Here is a 20,833-nt window from a genome sequence, read left to right on the forward strand (position 1 = left end):
ATGGACCACGGAGCAGCTACTTTGAACGCAGCTGTGAGAAAAGCGGGGTATTAAAGCAAGCTGTAAAGTTTGCAGAGAGAGAGCTGTTGATTTGTGTGAACGCCTCACTGTTGAAAACAGCCAAGTAAAGTTGTGAGTGAGTAAGGGTGGCCTGCAGTTGATGACTTTAGGTAAAACTTCTTGTAATCTGCGGCTTTATACCAGTCGAAGCTGTTCATGACCTCACCAAGTGATTCATTCATTGTCTTCCTGTAAAACCACATGTCCTTAAAATCCCAACTTGGACTTTAGACCCATTTCCCCATAACCAGAGCACTGGTCAGCCAGTCTGTAGGCATACATACGTCATTGAATTGGTTGTATTAGGTTGCATAATAGCAAAGTTTTTATGTAAATACAATTGTGGAAAATGGTGACCAAACAGATTTTTGCTGATTTGGACACAGTCTGTTGGCTTTTAATTGTCTTCAACCAAAACTAACGTTTATATCTTTCTATCACTCTCTTATACGCACCCCTTTTTCTTTTGGTTGGAAACCTAATAAAGTCACCGAGAGGCATTTCGAATTTTATAGTCTTTTTTTCCCTTTAGCTTTGTGGTTTTCGGAGAATGTCCCTGTATTGGGTTTGGCAGGGCAAACTCCTCTCTTTTTCTAGCTCTGGAAAAGTATAGTAATGCAGTAAAGCATGTATTGATGTTTATTTTTATAATTTGGGTTGGTGAGATGGGGCAAGTTGAGAGGAGTTTAATGGTGTTCAAACTCCCAGGGGTCAAAGAGACCCAAGTTTTAACAGACCCACCTGAGAGACTGCATTTCATTGTATTCAATAGAAATCCATAAAAAAATAGTGCAACAATAGAGACAGGACACAGAGGATAAAAAAGAAACAAAAACTTCTGATTTTTATTATTGTAAAATACATACAGAAGAAAACAAATCCAGAACAACAACAACAAACAACAATTTCATCTTAAAAACATATTCCATGAAAATACGGATAAGCCAGAGAAACTCTGCCAAGGGACTGGCAGGGACAAAACTGTACAAAATATGGGACCCAGACAAGCTCTACTTGAAGTATTAAGATCTTCAAGACTCCTTGAATGTATTCAGTGGGTTAACACTAAAAAAAAAAAAAAAAAAACTTGTTTCATGTTTCACAAGCTTGAGGGGAAAGGATTTTTTTAATTCTCTCATAGGTTTCCTGAAAAAATACTCTCTCCATATACATATAAATACATTTGTGCTGTGCAAATTGCAAGTGTAAGGTCATCCTTACAATCTAGAACCATCAAATATACCAAGACATACATTGGAAGACTACAGCCATGGTACAAAGCATCTGAGTGAACAAGAATTTGCATGTTTTGTGAGTGTAGTGTGTGCGCATGTAAAGAAAGTGATTATGTTCATTCCAACCCATTGTAAACATAGACGTGCCGTCGTCTTGAGTCCATTCTTTCTATTCTAGTGTTGGTAATCTGACTTGTTGAGCCAGTACATTGTGTTTGTAAAAGCAACATAGCAAAGAGTCCCAGCTATACATATCATCTGACATATCAGAGACCTAAACTAATACAGCTGCCTCTGGTGGTAGACAAAAGCCCAGGCTGTCTTTAAAGCGCTTAATAAAAGCCCGGCCCTTTCTCACTGGAAGAAAGCCAGTGAAGAAACCACAAACTTTGATAAATAATATTAAACAAGATATCAAAATAGTTTCAGGGAGCCAGCTTCCCAATATTTAAACAAGTATTTTTTACCTTTCTTTTTTATGTTCATCACTTCAATGTATCTGAAGTGTTTTCTCATAATGAACGTTTTTTTTTTTTTTTTTACCTTTGTTCTAGTTACTGTACGATAAATAAAAAGACGAGGCATTGTTTTGCTATTACATGTCACAAATGCCCTCAAAAGTATTCCCTGACTCTTTGATCCTGTACACTATTATACATGGTACGAACTGAGGCTGAGGAGTGACCGAATTCACCATCATTGGTGGGGGTAAAACAGTAAAAAAAAAAAAAAAAAAGAAGCCTGTCATGTGACATTAGCAGGCACCAACCCCAACCAATGAGAGTTGCTCTTCAGGGTTCCATGTGGGCTCCGGTTCTACCATTTTCCTGGGATTGGCGTACCGCACTCGTACCACGCAACATAGGTGATGTGGGAGTTTCCACCTATCTGGCCAAAATGGACTGGCTCTTGTCTCATTGCTCTGTAGAAACCTGAAAATCATCAAGAAAAGCATTAGTCTTTGAGCCAAGTAATTGTTAACTCACCCCCATGTTTGAAACCCGTAATAGGTTCTTTCACGTCACGTCGGAATTACGTAATTACGTGAAACCTGAAATTTAAAAAAAAGTTCATGTCCTCAACTCATAATTTCTGTATTTTCGGAGAGCAGGCACTTGACCACAGCAGGTTTGTTTTGCCGTTTGATAGTGTTAGTGCCATTAAAAACTCATCATTCTGAGTCTGAGGATGTGAACAGCTCTGAATAAAACGTCAACGGGTTGTCATCTCATAATTAAGTTAATTTCAACATGCTGTGAGTGCAGCAAAAGTCAGCATGGGGACTTAAGATTGCAAGCTTCAAAGAAGTAAAGGTAAACGTTTCATAAAAGTGGTTTATATGACTTGTATCTCAATATCTATACAGTATATATCTATCACAGTATATCAAGTTTTTAGAAGTCATACGATAGATTTGTGTGAATAGCAAACATTAATTTTCACTGAAGATCTTCCCCTCTAGTGAGCTGTTAACTGCTGCAAATGGATCATTGATTCAATGAGTTCAGAAGCAGCTCAATATATTTTCAGAATTAATCATTAACCCTTTCGAGCGTGAGTTTAAAATATTCTAACTGTCCCCCCAGAGTGAGTTTTTTTAAGGCGACCGTTATTTTAGAACGTTTGCCTTTAATGTTTCCATAGCGACGCGTCATGCGTGTCACGAGCGCTGAGCTCAGTCACAATAACACTGTATGACAGGTGGATCGCTATTATTTTGTTTTTCCTTGTTTATTTAAAATATTCACAAACTTGCTTACCATGTTATCAACTATCTGATATTCCGATCCTCAAATATGTGTAAGTGAGTGTGTTTTGTCGTTTAAAAGCCTTTATAAATGATCTTTATCTTGATCTATAACGCGAGATGGGCGCCGCCATCTTAGTTTGCCCCGCAGTTCGCAGAGTCCTGTCAGTCGGATTTACAGCAAGTGAATTCATCATTTTCTCCAGAAATATATGCAAGTAAGTGGCTGGTGAACTGGAAGAATAATAGAGTAAACTTTGTAGTTACTTAGGCCCATTATGTGTGTGCGTCTGATATGAATGTCGGCAAATTGTATATGAATGGATTGTTATTGCTCCTTCCACTGATGTCTGACATCAGTGTGTATTTTATAACTCTAAATATATTGTTTTAATGGTGCTTATGCGTATTTAAATGTCTGAAACCTTAAAAGAAACATTATGTGGTTGAAAACACTGCATAGTTGTGATATATGACAAGAGCTGCGCGCGTCCGTCTCTCAGCCAGAGCGCGAAAGAGCAGTTTGAATCTGGCAGTTATGTGACGTCGCTGAACGTTCGAAATCCCATATGTGGGACCGTACGCCCAGGGGCACTGAAATAAAAATCCCATATGTGGGACCGTACCGCTCAAAGGGTTAAGAAGAGTTTTGTGAACTTGATCAACTGGTTTGGAATGCCAACATACATGGTTATGTATGTTAACTAAAAGCACAGTAACATTATATCAGTGGTTCCTTGCAGTTCTAATACCTGGCCTGGTTGGTAGCTGGTCTGCAGGAAGCTGAGTGCCCGTTCTGCCATCCAGGAATGAATCCACAAACTGGCAGTGGTCTTCTCCATGACCCGTCTGGTCTCCAATATTGTAGAATTTACCTAAAGGAACAGGAAAGAAAAGAGCTGCCAATTTATAATCTGTTCCAGCATAAAATGAGCAACGTATGGATCCTTTTTTAGAAGACTGACCATTGAGGGAGTCGCTCAGGTAGATCTTGTACCGTAGGGAGTTGCAGAGTTGGATGCCAACAAATTTGCGGTACCACGTCCTCTTCACGTACTGCTTCCCGTTGCACTCAGAATAGGAGTCAGTTTTGAAGGGGAACTGGGTCCAAATGGCATCTTTACCTGAAAGTCATGCCGAGAAACCCCAAGATGTTATTTTATGAACTGACAAGGCCAGATATTATGTTTTGGCACAGATTGAGCAAAGCAATGTTTCTTTCAGTGGTCTTTTGAAAAGATTACTGGAGTACAGACCCCTTTTTTATTTCTACACGTGTTAGAAAAGGCCTACTGGACACTAGGAACTGAGGGGCTGCTCCATTAGTCTGTGTTTCCATTGGCTCCTGTCATAACCTCAGCTTACTATTGGCTGACTTCACTCTCTATATCCATTGTTCATTAAGCTGTCAATTTCGTATGGAATAGACAATACACAGGAAGAAATTGAGGGAGATGAATATCAAACTGGCCCATTGTTGCAACTCACTGAGTGCAAGAAAGCAACCAAGGCCCTTATTTGAGAACAGGGATGGAGGAGGATGGTGTTATCCATTTGCCACTCTTGGGTAAATGTTTTATCTGGCTGAGAACTTGGTATGGAAGAAGTGAACTCATAGGAAGTCTCCACAGCTCCTTTACTCGTTCGTTTTCTTACTTTTCCTCTACCAGGACTGCTTGTTATATTATCCATTTATTCAACAGATAGGAATTTGTCACCTGAGAAAAATGGGGTGCAAAGAAGAAACACGTACCTGAGACGTTCTCGCTCACTCGTGGATCCGCTGCAAGAGAAAACAAGGCGCAAATGAGGAGAAATCAGAAATTATGGTTTTGTTTTACAGCCACCAGGTCGTAGAGACGATCAAAATGATCTGTAGACCGCAGGAAAGTTACAGACACAAATCGGCCAACTCTGCATTGGCTATCCATGGGTGGGCAGAGTGCCTTGGGCAAAAAAAAAAAGTACAATAAATTCCAACAAGCAGAAAATACTGCACTTTTCCAGCGGATTTTGAATCTCCCTTATGAAGAGAGATCAGCTGGCATGAACTAACCTGCTGGATCTGCCAAAGCTATAGGGGAGAGACTGAGCCTCAGGGGCTTTGGCGGTAAAATCTCATCATTCAGTTTTCCTTTATTTCTTTCCCGTCATCGCACATATGGACTCTCTTTCCTTCCTAGTTGCCTTTGCCCTGCTTTCCATTCTGTTGCTAGACTCTTTCTTTATGCAGGCCAGACGAGGTTTAAAACTAAAGCCTCCTCCCATAAAACATGTGGATGATATGGGTCTTTATTTGCTCCTTATTTATGATATGTTGTTAGTGAGCTTGTAAAGCAGGGAAAAGTTGGCTGTGTGACAGCACTCCAGGGTGCATCAGCAGGCAGTGATGGGGCCAAACGTTACGACAGTATGGGAGTCATTATGTTAACGACGACAAACAGCTCATTACATATACTGTATCTCTAAGAGATAAAGGAGAGATCACAAATATTGGCTGACTTGCACAAGCCATGGCAAAGCAATTTGCAGCTCTTCCCTTGGGATATTTGCATTCTATGCCTAATGTATGACTTTAAAAAATATATATATATTTTATGTTAATACAGGGATTGGGTTAGAATACAATGATTAAACTCTTAAACTATGACCAAAATGAACAAACATTCAGATAGCTCCAGGATCTCTCTTTCACTTTTTCATTTTAAAGTATGAATATGACAAGATAAGATCACAATTCTCTTGGAAATAAATGTTATAAGGGCCTGTGACGTAAGAGTGTCCACAATAAAGAAAAGGAAAAATCTTTTTTCCCCTAGTTTAAAACACACGTGCCAAAAATGTACATTTACATTAACAACTTTTATAAAGAAAGTTTAAATGCAATTACATTTGCAATTACATCTTGAATAATGTACAAGTAAATGTACACATCTTAAGTTTTTAATATAGTTTTTTAAAATAAAAATTAGGGATGTCGGAGTTGATCTCAATGGTATCGTGGCCAATTAAGCATTAATTAAGCAAGTCCAATCCATTTTTTGTCGCAGGTGTCGTGTAGTAGGTGGCAGTATGCACCTTCAAGTGATTTAGCCAACCGCCATTAAAAGAGAAAGAAGCAGCTCAAATGTGCATGCGTGACACGCAAGAACCAATGAGGTCTGTTCTAACGCATCACACACGTTCAAGCTTCAATATTTTAGCATATTGGATGCGCATTTTGCAATGAATACCCTCACCCTAGCCTCACCCTAAAGTCATTTAATTACTGTTTACATTTATTGGCTGTGCAGTGACGCCAGACTATCTGAGGCATCATTGTTTTAAGGTGTTGTTGTGTCTTGCTTTGGACTTTGAATAGACTGGAATTCCGACACAGCGAGCTTCATGTTTTTTTTTTTTTGTTTGTTTTTTCTTTTTGTTTCAATTATTCTGCTTATTGTACATATAAAATGTAAGAAGTTTATATCAGTAGTCCCATATTCATAATTTTGACAGTCTGTTTACAATGTCCACCTTTGTGACAGATGTTTACATCTACCAATGTCTGTCCAAAAAGGGTCAAATTAAATTAGATTTGGGAGACAAAAGTTCAAATGAGCAGTGAGTACATTTTGTTAAAATGTTTTTTTTTTCCTTCTTTTTAAGAAGTAAAAAAAAAAAAAAGAAAAGAAAAGAAAAAGGAAACACATTACCAGACTCTGTGTTGAAAGACACTGGTTCGCTGGGTGGCCCTTCACCAAGCTCATTCTTGGGCTTCACCTTGAATTCATAACTGTAAGGTAAGAAAAACACAGGTGATGTGACTTTGCGTTTCTGCTTTGATCCACATAAAACCATTAAGTATATTCATTTCAGATTTAATGTTATGCTCCTGACAAAGCAAGGAGTCTGCTTAATCCAAAATTATTAAACTGGACTTCTGTATTGGAAACCTAGTGGGCTGTTGTCAAATTCTGAGTAAAATGAGGTTCTTATTTCCCGTCTTCTGAGCCCTGACACTTGATATATTTATTCTGCAGAGTCTGAGGACTCAAATCCTGTGGCCCCCTTTTAATGGATCCTCCATGTGTGATGTAGAGACATAACCAAGGCCCACGTGCCTCGAGACGCCGTCCATAGGAAGCCCTGGTTTATATTGTGTCACCAGATCTTGAGCCTATATTCAGCCTCATTAAAAAGCTAGCAAGCGTGGCAGCTCCCCTAGAGCCAGACCACAGTGCACACATCCAACACCTTGTCCAGACATCAGGATGCGTGCAAGTCCTAACACCCCTGGTATTTGACACCCACATCAACTAAAATACATCTATCAAATTCCACAGAGTGCCTTAAATAGAGAGGTTAGCGTTCTGCATTGAGACTGTACCTGCTCTCTGGTTTGAGGTTCTCCACAGCCGTATGAGTCTGGTTGGTGGTCAGAATAGAAACCTGTTCACCTTCAGGACCTTTAGTAGTTGAGATGACCTCATATTCTGTGAAAAGACAAATGACAAGGAAATGGGTTAAGAACTGACTGGTCACAGTTGAGGGTTATTGTTGGACCAAAGTCGAGAGTTCAGACAGTTGTTTCTGACAGTTAAAAGTTGACATTGACTGACTGATCGAAGTTGAGGGCTAGTGTTTGGACAAATCAAAATTGACCAATCAAACTTGAAGGTTAATGTTTGACCAATCAAAGTAAAGAGTTCGTTTTTTACCAGTCAAATGCACAGTTTAGTGTTTGACCCATCAAAGTTGAGGGTTATTGTTTGACTGATCAAAGTTGGGAGTTAGTGTTTGACAGATGAATGTTGACCAAAGTAGAGGGTTAGTGTTTGACAGATCAAAGTCAAGGGTAAATGTTTGACTGGTCAAAGTTGACCAATCACAGTTGCAGGTTAGTATTTGACTGATCAAAGTCAAGGGATAGTGTTTGACTGATCAAAGTTGACCAATCACAGTAGAAGGTTAGTGTTTGATCGGTCAAAGACAAGGGTTGTGTTTGTTTGACTAATCACAGTCAAGGGTTAGTGCCTAACTCATCTAAGTCATGGGTTAGTTTTTGACTCATCAGAGTTAACCAATCATAGTAGAGGGTTTGTGTTTGACACATCAAAATTGTGGGTTAGTGTTTGACTGATCACAGTTGTGGTTTAGTGTTTGACTAATCAAATTAAAGTGTTAATGTTTGAGTCATACCCAGACCCTTTGATCCATTGAAGACAAGGATATAAGATACAAATGGGTCTAAAGGCCAGAACACACCAAGCTGACGCCGACGAACTAGTGGCGACGAAAGCAGACTGTGGGGTTGGCTCACGTTGGCAGCGTCTAAGTCCAAAGTTGCCCTGACACACCAAACCAACGCTAAACAGCCGACGGCCAAGTAGCACGTCAGTTCTGCAGCTGCGTGAGATGAAATGCCTTTCCGAACCAGCAGGTGGCAGTAGCTGAACAGCCAATCAGAATGATCAGATGGCCCGACGGACCGACGAGCTCAGACGCCGATTCAACATTTCGAATCGGCCGAAAAAAAGCCGCCGAGGACCAACTTCAGCCGACGGTGCGGAACACACTGAGAAAACGTTGTCGGCTGACGAAGAAAAACTGCCCGATGGCCGACCGTCGGCTTGGTGTGTTCCTGCCTTAACCCAATAAACTTTAGACTATGGGTTTCCCTTTGAGGATCCATCCCTCAGTCCTACCTGTTGTTTCATTATCGGTTTTCTCCCAGTCGAGAATAATGAAGGAGGGGCATCCTTCCACGGTTACAACGGTAAGGTTGGATGGGGCTGTTCTTGGAGGGTTGGTGATATTTTGTTCTCCACCCTCCTCCTCAGGGAAATAACTCAGAGAAGTAGTGATGGAGCAGGGCTCATCTGGCTTCTTATCTGTCTTATAGACCACATGTGGAGCTGGACAACAACACATTTGTGTTAAAATTCAGACACTTATTTTCTTTGTTTTAGCTCTGAAACTTACATTAGCATCATTCAGAGTGCTTGACATGCACAGCTACAGTGATTAAGAAAATCTCATTACCAATGTAGCGTTCTTTGCCCATGGCATCAACTTTAGAAGCAGGAACAGAGCTGAATACTGAAGAGTTCTCCCATGTCTCAAATCGGGGTGCTAGGACACCAAAAATATAAACAATGTCAATAATATCAAACCAATGGATAACAGTTTTCACCAGGGTAAATTTATACACCATGTAATATTGAAGAATATTATAAAATGAAGACAAACCTGTCACTGCAGGAGCAGATGTTGTCTTTGGTTTGGATGGTTTTGCTGTAACAGGTGGCAGCTTGGGTTTCAAGATAGAATTTTTTTCCGGATTCAGGTCTGTTATCTTGTCTGCCGTGTACATAAATAAGTGAAAACATCAAATGTTTTAAGCATATCTTCCTAAGTTGTGTTAATTGGCAGAAAAGTCTTGTCAAAATACATTTTTAATTCACATTTTTGTAGTCTAAGCATCACTTGTTATGATTCACAAACCATTTTTCGCTCTTGTGGTAGACCAAACCTTTTTGTTTATACAGTACTTTTAAATTCAAGTAACTTTTTACCCACCTAATCCTCCAGGATTGCCCACAAGATTAGGCTTTTTTGGTGGAATAGGATGGCGTGCAGCTGGAGGACCTGCAATGATGGAAGTGAAAGTGATGAAGTGCAAGTCAGGCAAGAATCATGTATTCTCCTCTCCCTTTTCCTTCATCTCTATCCAGTAATTTACGAACTAACAAGGATGCGGTAATCACCAAAAACTCCAAACAAAGCAGTAAGAGGTCAGAAGTAGCCCTTCCATCTATTTGCCACACAACCCATTTATTACAATGTCTACATATTACCTCTTGGTCATATTTTTAGGAAATTTGATAAGTATTTCCACTGCCATGGAGATGACACTCGATTTGTTCTCCTAGCCTAATTCTTCTCTTCTTTCTTTTTCCCTCTTGGATTGTTTAGTTGAGATCAAATCCCGGTTCTCGTGCAGTTTTCTCAAGCTAAATTCTGATAAAACTAAGGTTCTTCTTTTTGGCACTAAATCCAATTTGGAAAAAATCGACAGCTTTCCACTGACTATTGATAATTAGTCTTCGTCAATTCTTACACCAATACCACAGCCATTCTTAGTTACTTCACACATTGATTACCTCTCAAACTTCGCCATAAAGTAATTCTCATGAAAAACAGTGGAACACATCACTATCAGCCTCAGCTTGGTTTAACTGCTTTTTCGGCAAAGCAGAGGGCAATTAAGAGTTTAATGCACAATATCCCTCTCTTTTAATTTTTTGGAGTTGAATGAATTCAACACCTCTTCGATTATAGATTTTTTTTCTGCTTTCAGCTTTTAAGACATTGGCATCTTAATAAAAAGAAAAAGGGAAATATAACCAATAAGCCAATTTGATTCAATAAGCAGAAATATTACAGCAAAATTGAAAAAAATTCTGTCTTTCATCTTTCATCATCTATATCAACACATAAGGATTAAGCCAGAGTGCCAAAGTGAAAACCTAATGCATATTCTAAAATGTGTCAGTCTAAAATGAAAACATGTTATCCTTCTCTGTTATACAGTAAAATATCTAACAATCAAGTATATTCATTCAGAATATGGAACAGTAGATGAAATGTATTTGACCACACTGCGGTTCAGAATAAGGACATGAAATCTAAGATGTAACCAGTGATTTTCAAATCCTTCTCCTGATCTATGAAAAATAGAGTATCTCATACTCTAAGTAATAACATTAAGTATGCTTGTTTACTTATTAGAACCTTCAATTTGGATGCTTTGCTAAATGCGAGTAGCAAACTGAGAGGTCAAACTCACTTGTGAAGTTTATTGGAAATGAAAGAAAATTGCTTGTTTTCTTTCTCTTGTTTCAGCCTGCATGGATGAAGTCTAACCATTGGCACTTCAACCACCTTTCAAGCCTACATTTCTCAGTGCCATCTTGAAGTACAGCCAAAAACAAACAGACAAGAGTATGTGCACCCTTTCCATGAAAACTGATTCAATTTACATCCAAGGCTCCATTTGTGAAACCCTTAGTTCATCACAAGGCAATCAAACGGAGCTCAGCTCACTAAACCCTGTGGTACGAGTAAAAAAACTCTGGGTGGCGAAAAAGCCAAACTTTGCTGGAAATAACCAAAAGACCAACAGATGTCATACTTTTACAGAGGCAAAGCCATTTTCAGAGAGGTAACTAGGGTTTTTGGTGGTGATGCCCAATGTTTTGGGTGATCTAAAATTCTTGTGGTATCATGACAGTGGTTAGACAATTTCAGCCAGTCATTGTCAAACAAATCTGCCATCTCTTCAATGAAAGCCACCAACAATCTCCACAAATCTCTGGCTTTTGGTCAAAAAATTGTGCTAATTAAAATGATCTGTTTTGTTGTATTCCACTGTTTTTGCACAAGCTATAAGATGGCATCACTTTGCAGACCTTATTACAGACCTGGGATTGTATTGTTTGTGTAGGCTATGCTGCATAGTCTTGCAAAGTACGCCATATTGCATAAGTCTGCTGCATCTTCCAAAACCAAATCTGGTCAGAACCGATATGCTGTGTGAATTGAGTTCACCGCATATTTTGTGGCTGTTATTGTGATGTTACCTGATCTGTATGACGTCAACTAGATGCTAAATCATTTCTATCATGCAATTGCTTTAATGCAGTTCAATTCATAGTGCTAAAGCCATTCTTATTATGTTCCCCTCCAAAGTTTTCCATGAATTTTGGCTTTTTTACTTTATGTTGAAAATAACATTAATGTGAATTAATAGGTTGTGGAAATACAAAAATGTTATCATCTTTTTTTGTTTTTGCTACACAGATAAACAATATGGCAGATTGAAAAAGACCTCATACCACATAGAAGCTCGTGACTACAATAAAGCATGCAAGTAGTCATGCACACAATGAACTTTAACCAGAAGCAGCTACAGTCCTCTGCAGAAGGGAGTTTCAAACATTATTGCTGAAATGCACAAATAAAAGAGCCACAGAATGTTATGAGACAGTTTAGGACATTGCGGTGGGTTTCTGTGTCCTCCAAAAGACATGTTTTTCTCTTGAAAATAAATGTCCTACAGCACCATGATGGTTTAGAAATGAAAGAAACCAATCTGGGGAAAAGCTTTGACAATTACACCACAAAGCTCGCAGCAGCATGGGATCTGCAGAAGCTTGCAAAACGACAACAAACGTTGAAGACAACAGGCAGATTTGCGAGCAAATGGGTTGACTGGTGAATGAGTGGACGGATGAATGGACAGACACGAATTTACAGGAGATTATGGATATGAAGGACACCAACATGGGCATATGGGCTGCATCACAAACAGAATTTCTGCAGGTTAATGATGGCTAACACACACAGAGGACAAGTTGGCTCTGTTTACCCATTCTTGCTCTGGACCACATGACTGGTTTGGGGTAAGAAAGTCCCTTATGATGTTCACCGTTAGCTGTTGGAGGGGAAAAGAGTGGATGTTATGGAGAAAAGGAAGACTAAGGTAGCATCATATTGTTGTTTTTGCTGAAGTGCACAGCAGCTGAAGAAAACTGGGATTTACATAGAGAGGTATAGGTGGCCGCTCAGCTGCCTGAGGGAAAGAGAGGCCTTTCAAGATCAGATTAGTGCAAATGCTGGCGGTCTGCGTGCCCATCGGGCTAAATCACACATACTTCACTGACAGTAAAACTGTCAGGTGTGACAAAGTATGATGGCTGGTTTGCACACACATACCACATTTCAAAGGAGAAAACTCGGCTCTTGAAGAGAAACTCCCCCAAGAGAATGGCAACCAAAAGAACACAATGCAAAAAAAAAAAAAAATCTTAAGTATTTTTGGTGTTTCTTAAGTTAGGCATGTTAGATTTTTATAAATCTAAAACACATCAAACTAATAAAAAAGAAAAGCAGAAAAGAAAATGCAAATAAAGGGGGGAAAAAGAGAAAAAAAGACTAGAGTAAGAGGGGTAAGAGTAATGTCTTTTACCCCCATATCTTCTGGAGGAGTCACCAAGCCTGGGGGAAGAAGGTCTCATGCCATTAGAGAAAGTGAAAGGGTATCTGCTCAGTGATGTCTGGTTCTTGGTGTTCACTGTTAGGTGTGAATCGATGGGTTTGGGTGGAAGAGAAGAGATGGAGTCTCTCCGGATGCTCTTACCTAGATAAAAAAGAAACAACAACAGCAGCTTTGGTTATGCCTTGTCGGCTCTAAGAAGTGAGGTGCATGCTGGGGCAGGTATTGTACAATTATGTAAGGGCTGCTATGTGTTAAAAAGTTTTGTTTTCTGTGGGCTGATGAGAGGTGTCATTTTAGCTAGTCGTGTTTCAACGTACTGTCAAGGTTTTCTTTAAGTGTTGACTCTGATCTTCAAATGCTAAATTAAACTACCAGTATAGTACATTCTTTCAGCAAAAGGAAATTACATGAACTCCGTTCCAAAACAAGTGATCATACAGATAATGCTTCACACGCAGAATGCACTAGAGACTTGATTAATGATTGATTTCATTAGAGTCTCATGCTAGCATGTTGCTAAGGTAACAGTGCAACATTTCAATAAACATAAAAATATAAATAAATTGAACTTTTTTTAATTAAATACATTTTGGTAATTATTCCTAATTATAGCATTCCTGCTATCACTGAACCTGCATAGGAATACGTCATGGGATCAGCTTTTCCACAAAGGATGCATGTGATAGTCTTGTTCTGTAAATTTTGGAACACCTACAATGCCTTTGTTGGCAGCATGCTAGGTTTTGAAACAGACATTACTGTTTATTGTAAAACTGGATGATGTGTGAACAATAATAATGTCAATGTTCTGACTACAGTAAGGCTAAATCTGTTGTGTTGGTGATTGCAGTAAAGTGCAGCAGTGCATTCCTGTGAAAGCAAAACATGGTGTAGGGGAGGATACAGGAAAGCTGTGATTTCAGACAATAACACAGACATGATATACACCGATGGGACAGTTGTGATAGCTTGCCTGACAGAGCAAATAAATGAGAGGATTATGTGAACTGATGTCACCGGTTCTTGCTGTTTTTACTGGCCGTCTTGCTCACACTGACTAGAGACAGTTCTTCCTGTAATCCATTGAGCCGGAGTGTGAAATAATGTCTGTTTGTGGCTGAAGTTACCGAATTACTGCATTTGATTGAAACGCGGTTTGAACATCCATTAATTTCCTGTGTATCACTTTTCTCCAAAACCACCCAAAAAAGAGGAGAATGAATTTAATAAAGCTTTGAAGTCTGATATTCTGGTGTTTAGTCTAAGTTTGCTGTGGTAGAACGTTTAGCCAAAGGTTGAACGGTAAGCGCCAAAATACCCAAGTATCTGTGTGATAAATAGTGAATCGCTGAAGCAATATGTTATTTTCTCATTACCTGTCAACCATCAACTTAAAATAATAAGAAGGAAACATAGGAATTACCAGAGGAACTATGTGGCATCTGAGTGGCACTAGGTGCCCTGGTTTGAGGGTGTCCGTGTAGGGGTGTCCGGGTACTGCTGGGTAAGGAATTGGGGGTAGGGGTGACTGAAGGACGGGAGGGTTTAGTGGGTAGGTGATGGAGAAGGACAGGAGGGATCTCCACCAGCTGAGAGGAGTCATTTCTAACATGGCTGTCTGAATCTGTTTAAGAGAAAGGAGCAGATAAGCCCTCCATACTGGAAAAGCCAAGTCATTCCAGCTCAAGGTGGTCTAGTTGGTCAACCAGTTGAAGATGGAACATGGTTATCCAGCTCACCAGCTTAACCAAAGTGTTCAAGCAGCTCAATCCAGGTTAACCAACATGGCCTACGAGGCCCCACCAGGTGGTAGGACAACTGATAATCCATCTAGACCAGCCTGTACCAGCTGTTTGGACCACCTTAAACTGGTTTGGCCTGGATTTTCCAGCAGGACTAACTGTTGAGACCATGATTAGTTTTCCAGTAAGATTAAGATTAAGATAAGATTTTCAACTGGATGGACTGTAGATTAGTGCTGTTAAGAATGTTTGGTAGTTGTTTGCATTGCCATGATATTAAACACGTTTGTATGAGTTTCTCAGTTGCATCCCATCGAGTTGTGATGGTACGGATGCTTAAGTGCCTGTTACCGATGTTGAGCATATGTCTTGACAGTTTTGTCAAGGGGGTTTGAGAATTAACTTTTTGAATTTGGTCTCATAATTAGTTTGGCTCCAAGTGGAAAAACACAGAGAGAGTTGTAATGTTATTTTATCCAGAGTTCAGAGACAGAGGAAGACAGGAAAGGAGGCGGGACTCCCAGAATTCTGCCTTTCCCTGCTAGAACTAATAACATGGGACTGATTCTTTCTCTGCATGCAGTGACTTCATGCAGACTGAACGAAGGCCAGCAGATCAAGATGCAAATACTCTGAAAATGAATGAAAGGGTTGAGGAATTCAGAAAGAAGATGGAAAACAAGACAAGGTTCAGAAAAAGAAAAAGCTGATACTAAAAACATGTATGATACCAGTCTTTGTACAGTATTGTAATAGTGTACTGATTAAATCTGGTACATGAGTGCTGACTGACAAGCCGAAATTCATTGACTACTCAAATTTTAATATCATGATACTATGACCTTACTTTGCCAATACCATGGTACAGTGATGGCATCACATGATAATACCATGGTACTCTGATTCATATACAATGGTGTTTACCATGTTCAAAACATATGATTTTTATTTAGTGGAATAAGATTTAACTGTGCCATAATTTGATGTTAATTTTACCATATAATTATTTTATTAATGAATAATTATGGGGTACTTTAAAGTATTTATCACTTATTGGGTTTTGTTTGGAAACATTTATTATTAACATTATGGAAAATATTCCCAGTCACACTGAGGAACAAAGAGAAAGAATGACAGAAATAAAGACATAAGAGTGTCATTTATGTCCACAGTAATAAAACAGATGGGGGACTGAAGAAACCAAACATTTTAACAGTTATGATGTGATTGACAGGTGATGAAATGAAAGGGGACTGAATGGGCAGAGTGTGAGTGTGACAGAGAGAGAGAGAGAGAGAGAGAGAGAGAGAGAGCTGATTGGTGGACACAGAGTCTGACTGATGATTATGGGTGGAGCGTGAGCAGGCCTACAGTGACCGCGCCAATGCGTGACCATGCGTGACCGCAGAGGGGCTTTCGCTACACAGCACCCTGGGAAAACTTACACTCACAATTCCTCCTCACTGTGGAGTCGACTGGTCAGGAATCCTCATCATGGCAGGATTGGGACTTTCTAACTCAACGTTCTTACAAGGCATGCCAGCATGCAGCCAATCATAACAGCGGATGTCTTTAATCCCCGCCCACACCCAGCAAAGCGATTACCAACTGACTGCTCATAAGCAAAACTTCAAAACAAAATTTCTCTCGGTTACCCAATGGGAGCTGAGACCATTTTGGCTCATTGGCTCTTGGAGCAGCCACAGTTCCTTGATGACCCATTGGTGGAGCTGTGGGAAATAGTGCAATGTTTCGTAAATTGGAAAAAAAATGAGAGAGAAAAAGTGAGCAGGCATCCCCAACAAGACTCTTGAGAGGGAGAGAGTATTAAATGTCTTTACTGTGAGCATGACTTCGACTGACTGCAATAAAACCCTGTATGAAAGAAGAATGCAAACAGAGAGAGTGAGAGGGAAATTTACCAAAAGATGTCTTGGGATCTCCATTAACGCCTGTGTTTTTGCGAAGTCCTGGCTGGCTTATGTTGTGGAGAGCTAGAAAGAAGATTGTGAAGGAAGAAACCAACACAAAACACTTTCAAACAGATAGAAAAAAGAACAGTAGTGAATATACTGTAGTTTGACCATTTTACACATGGACTGAAAAAAAATTCAACCAAAAATGAACAATCTGTCATGATTTACTCTTACTTGCAAGTAATCATGCAGCATACAGTGACCAGGATTTGTCAAGCTATAAATATCAATATGTCAAAAACACCTTAAAAATAACACCCCAGAGTATATTGTTTTCAATATAATATCTATAGAGAATTATGAGATACAGCCAACCAGTGGCGTGAGTTTGGGGTAGAGCTATCTGTTTGTTTGACTAATTGCAGACTGTGGTCATAAGAAACAGAAATTGCACAGTACACCTTAATTTTAGTATGTTCCTCACACAAAGCTATCTGAATACTTCAACTGCCCCCAAACTACTTGATACTTGATAAAAGGTGCTTTGTTTTTAAAGTTTCACAGCCGTCACTATACGCTTTTATTGCATGGAAAAGAACAAAGTGTTTTCTTTTGTGATCCACTGAAGAAAGTAAGTTATTAGGGTGAGTAAATGATGACAGAATTCTCTTGTTTGCTTTACTGCATATTGGGCAATTCTTAAAAGTAGTAGTTGATGGTCTTACCATGTCGAGGTGGGAACAGACTGCTGTGAGGTCCAGCCTGTAAAAAGAGGGTTGCACACATTTTTTCTACCCTCTTTAAAAACGAAGTGTAGAGTGAAAGAACACAGAACAGCATTCTGTCTTCATATCATGTAAAAGAACTCTGCAATCAGGGTCTCTCCACTGTGTCTAAAGTGTTCCTGAAATGCTCTGACAGGCATGTATTATTTCCTGCCTCCACTGAGGAGATTGAGTACCTTACACACATACACATGCCAACAACTGGATTCTTGACTCAAGAGATTGAGAATACTGTATGTGAGAAAGTGTTTGCTCGCAGGCACTGTTCTTTATGTCCATGATAGTACATAAATAGATCAGGATGGACAACAAACTAAGAAAGCCTTAAGCAAGCTTATACCAGCAAACCAGGCTTGTTTAAACTGCTTTTTTATCAGCAGGGATGGAAGAGAAAAGGGCAAAAAGTAAGAGAATAGAGTGCTAGCATATTTTGGCAGTGGCTATTTGCACTAAGTGTAAATAGCATATTTTCTTAGCGATAGATGCTATTTACACTAAGTGAAAATAGCGATATATTCTATTTACACTAAGTGACAATAGCATCATTTTCATAGTGATATTCTATTTACTCTAGGTGAAAATAACTAAGTAATTAGATGCTTTCTATACTTTATATCGGCAGATGCTATTTGCAACTCAGTATTTTTGTACATTAACAGGATGCAATAATATTATAGAGTGTAAATGATTATATTTATTAAAATTACTAAATGGACGGTGCCTAATTGGGAGAATAAAACCCCTCCCTACACCTTCCCAATAAACACTTGTAATATTATTAAACACTTGTTTGCAGTTTATTTCCACTTTTAGAACAGTATTTTCATTTTTATTGAAAATAAATGTGAACTCGGAAAAAAGGCAGATTTGAACCCGGTCTGCGAGCCTTACTCACTACTGATGCACCACTGAAAACATTGAATTCCATGCGTCTTTTTTAAAACTTGAGTGTCCCAACCAGACATTGGTGGGCAGAGCTGTAAATAGCATTTGCCGACAAAGGACTAAATAGACACACCATTATATAATTTGCTTATTTTAAAAGATTTACATTTTCTGAGAAAATATGAGAGTGGTGCAAAACTGGGTGGTATCAGGGCGTTGCGACGTGAGTTACGATGGTGTTCTGGATGGTTATCAGGGCGTTGCAAATGACTTCACAAGTTGGTTACTTATTACTTAAATCAAAAGGTTCCATCCTCATATCTCTATGATATTCTCATTTGATTTTTGTGACCAGATCTGCTGTATGGTTTTGTGGCACCAAAGCCAGGAAAAAAAAAAAACACAGATCAGTGAGATCTTTTTGTCTCAGAATGTGAGCATGGTTTGAATTAAATAACGTCAACATCACAAAAACACTTAAAGTTGTGCATGGCATGTGGTTTTGCCTGTTAAAGTCATTAAATTGACACTTGACAGTCCTCTACACTATATAAAAGTTGTTATGAAACAATGTTACATACCAAAGTCTTGACAATGGATCTGTTGGGCTTGTAGTTTATCTGCATGTTTTTGTCTGAAAACAAAACAGTGGCAATGCAAGTTAGACTTTGAGTTTCTCAGGCAAAATAACTTTGAATGGATGATTTAGGGTATCTTTTACCTCCCATGTTGGTGTTGTGGATCACTGGCTTGCTCCACATTCCACTACGGTCGTCTTTGTTGGATCGAACACCAAATTCGTAGGGTGTGTTGGGCTTGAGGTTGTCAATCACGGTATCAGAGGTGGGGCAGGTCTGGTAGATCCACTTCCTGTTTCTTTCTCTATAGCGGATGGTGTAATGCCTGGTTCAAAGACACATTGGTTAGTAGACAAAAGGTTCAAGAGTCATTTGTACACCCTAGTTATGGCTAGATATAATAAATCATCAAATGATACTTAGTAAACTGGTTTTCTGTCACTATAGCAGTAGTCAGGCATTAAACAAAGGGGCTGATGTTAAGTTTATAAAGAGCGCTGGTACACGACTTTAGCTCCCAACTGTTTTGGTCCAGGTCAACATTTCCAATGGCCTTTCCAAAAGTCTCCCCTTAACAGAGGAAAAAAAGTTCACATACTTCTCTATATGAAAACCAGAGTGATTTAGGGAGGCTGAGAGCATGTCAGTGCGTCCCAACAGTGCCTGTATCCTCAAAAAGTGTTTAAACATGTAGACACACACTACACCTGCAGTGGCAGGGATCCATATCCCACACATTTTTTCCCTTTGTATAGAAAAACATCACACTCATTGAATGGGTTTCTCGGTTACGTGACACAAATCCAGTATCCTGTCAGTGCAATGAGAACATTGAATAAAACCTGCACTGCACTGCAATGCTTCTGAGAACGGGACCCCTAAATACTGGAGACAGGGTGCCATGATATTTCATTATCGTTTTTCCCCATGTTTTTCAAGTTAAATGGTCCCTAAATATGAAGTGAAGTGAATTAAGTCTTCCTCAGGGATTTAGGACACTCATATGGAACATGTTGGTGGGGGAAAAAGTAAAATCCAGATGTTGTGTGTGTAACTCACCCGTCCTCCAAGCAGTCGTTCATGATGTTTCCCTCGTAGGGTGTCTTTAAGTAGGTTCCCCAGGATAGCAGCACAGATGTCGGCGTGACTGAATCAATCACCAAGTGAAGAGGTTTGTCCAGGTTCACCTTACCTGTTTCAAACCATTAATCAAACTTAGCAGAGGAATATGTTTTCTTGCTAATGCTAAGTGAATGTTTTCAAACATTCCCATTGGTTCAATACCACATCTGTTGCATATTTTACACAAAATATATGCCATGGACCGTTTCGCTTTTTCAATACTTTTTTTGTTTTGTTTTTAATGCATGCTACCTGTGCAATGCTTCTTCACATCATTGGTTGGGATGGGCTGAACAGCCACCAGATACTTGGGCTCAGCATCTGTGAAAGCAAACATCTCATGTTATTTAGGAGTTCAAACAAAACCATAAAAAAGGGCAATTTCATGGTGCAATGCAAGATCCTTTCATGAACTTCCGGACAAAAAACAAGAAAAGAAATGTACAGGCTTCCACTGTGTGTCAAGGTTCAGTCTCATAAAATCCAATAAATTGACCTTTTTATGACATGGCCAGGTTAGTTTAGGTTGTAAAAATACATTTTACCTTGAAAAAATGTATTTGAAAACTTTTTTGAAAATAATGATTACGATATTTACACATTTAAAAAGTATGAAATTGGTTTTGTTTGTTACACCAGATGACCACACAACTCAACAATTTAATATTTTGTTTAAAAATGGCATAATAATTAGGTATCACGTGATTTAATGTAGATTTTT

At 39.2% G+C, this 20,833-nt stretch overlaps 1 protein-coding gene across 9 annotated transcripts in view; it reads right to left on the reverse strand.

Moving 5' to 3' along the window:
* Positions 1 to 878: 878 nt before the first annotated feature.
* The window catches only part of abi3bpb (ABI family, member 3 (NESH) binding protein b), a 30,577-nt gene continuing 10,622 nt past the window's right edge, over positions 879 to 20,833 (reverse strand). Inside the window, exons 3-22 of one of the 9 annotated variants that reach the window (XM_048167887.1) lie at positions 20,365 to 20,433; positions 20,050 to 20,182; positions 19,134 to 19,315; positions 18,994 to 19,046; positions 17,468 to 17,504; positions 16,749 to 16,820; positions 16,482 to 16,556; positions 14,508 to 14,708; positions 13,055 to 13,225; positions 12,455 to 12,520; positions 9,604 to 9,672; positions 9,274 to 9,384; positions 9,067 to 9,156; positions 8,730 to 8,939; positions 7,412 to 7,517; positions 6,738 to 6,817; positions 4,796 to 4,825; positions 4,008 to 4,166; positions 3,795 to 3,917; positions 879 to 2,227 (exon numbers count right to left, since the gene is read on the reverse strand). In XM_048167887.1, the coding sequence (XP_048023844.1) occupies positions 2,112 to 2,227; positions 3,795 to 3,917; positions 4,008 to 4,166; positions 4,796 to 4,825; positions 6,738 to 6,817; positions 7,412 to 7,517; positions 8,730 to 8,939; positions 9,067 to 9,156; positions 9,274 to 9,384; positions 9,604 to 9,672; positions 12,455 to 12,520; positions 13,055 to 13,225; positions 14,508 to 14,708; positions 16,482 to 16,556; positions 16,749 to 16,820; positions 17,468 to 17,504; positions 18,994 to 19,046; positions 19,134 to 19,315; positions 20,050 to 20,182; positions 20,365 to 20,433 (2,153 nt within the window). In that variant the 3' untranslated portion in view covers positions 879 to 2,111. The remainder of the gene's footprint in view (positions 2,228 to 3,794; positions 3,918 to 4,007; positions 4,167 to 4,795; positions 4,826 to 6,737; positions 6,818 to 7,411; positions 7,518 to 8,729; positions 8,940 to 9,066; positions 9,157 to 9,273; positions 9,385 to 9,603; positions 9,673 to 12,454; positions 12,521 to 13,054; positions 13,226 to 14,507; positions 14,709 to 16,481; positions 16,557 to 16,748; positions 16,821 to 17,467; positions 17,505 to 18,993; positions 19,047 to 19,133; positions 19,316 to 20,049; positions 20,183 to 20,364; positions 20,434 to 20,833) is intronic. The other 8 variants (XM_048167894.1, XM_048167901.1, XM_048167909.1 and 5 more) reach the window with 8 other exon arrangements.

The sequence above is a fragment of the Megalobrama amblycephala genome, linkage group LG2 (genome assembly GCF_018812025.1).
Source record: "Megalobrama amblycephala isolate DHTTF-2021 linkage group LG2, ASM1881202v1, whole genome shotgun sequence".
Classification (NCBI taxonomy): domain Eukaryota; kingdom Metazoa; phylum Chordata; class Actinopteri; order Cypriniformes; family Xenocyprididae; genus Megalobrama; species Megalobrama amblycephala.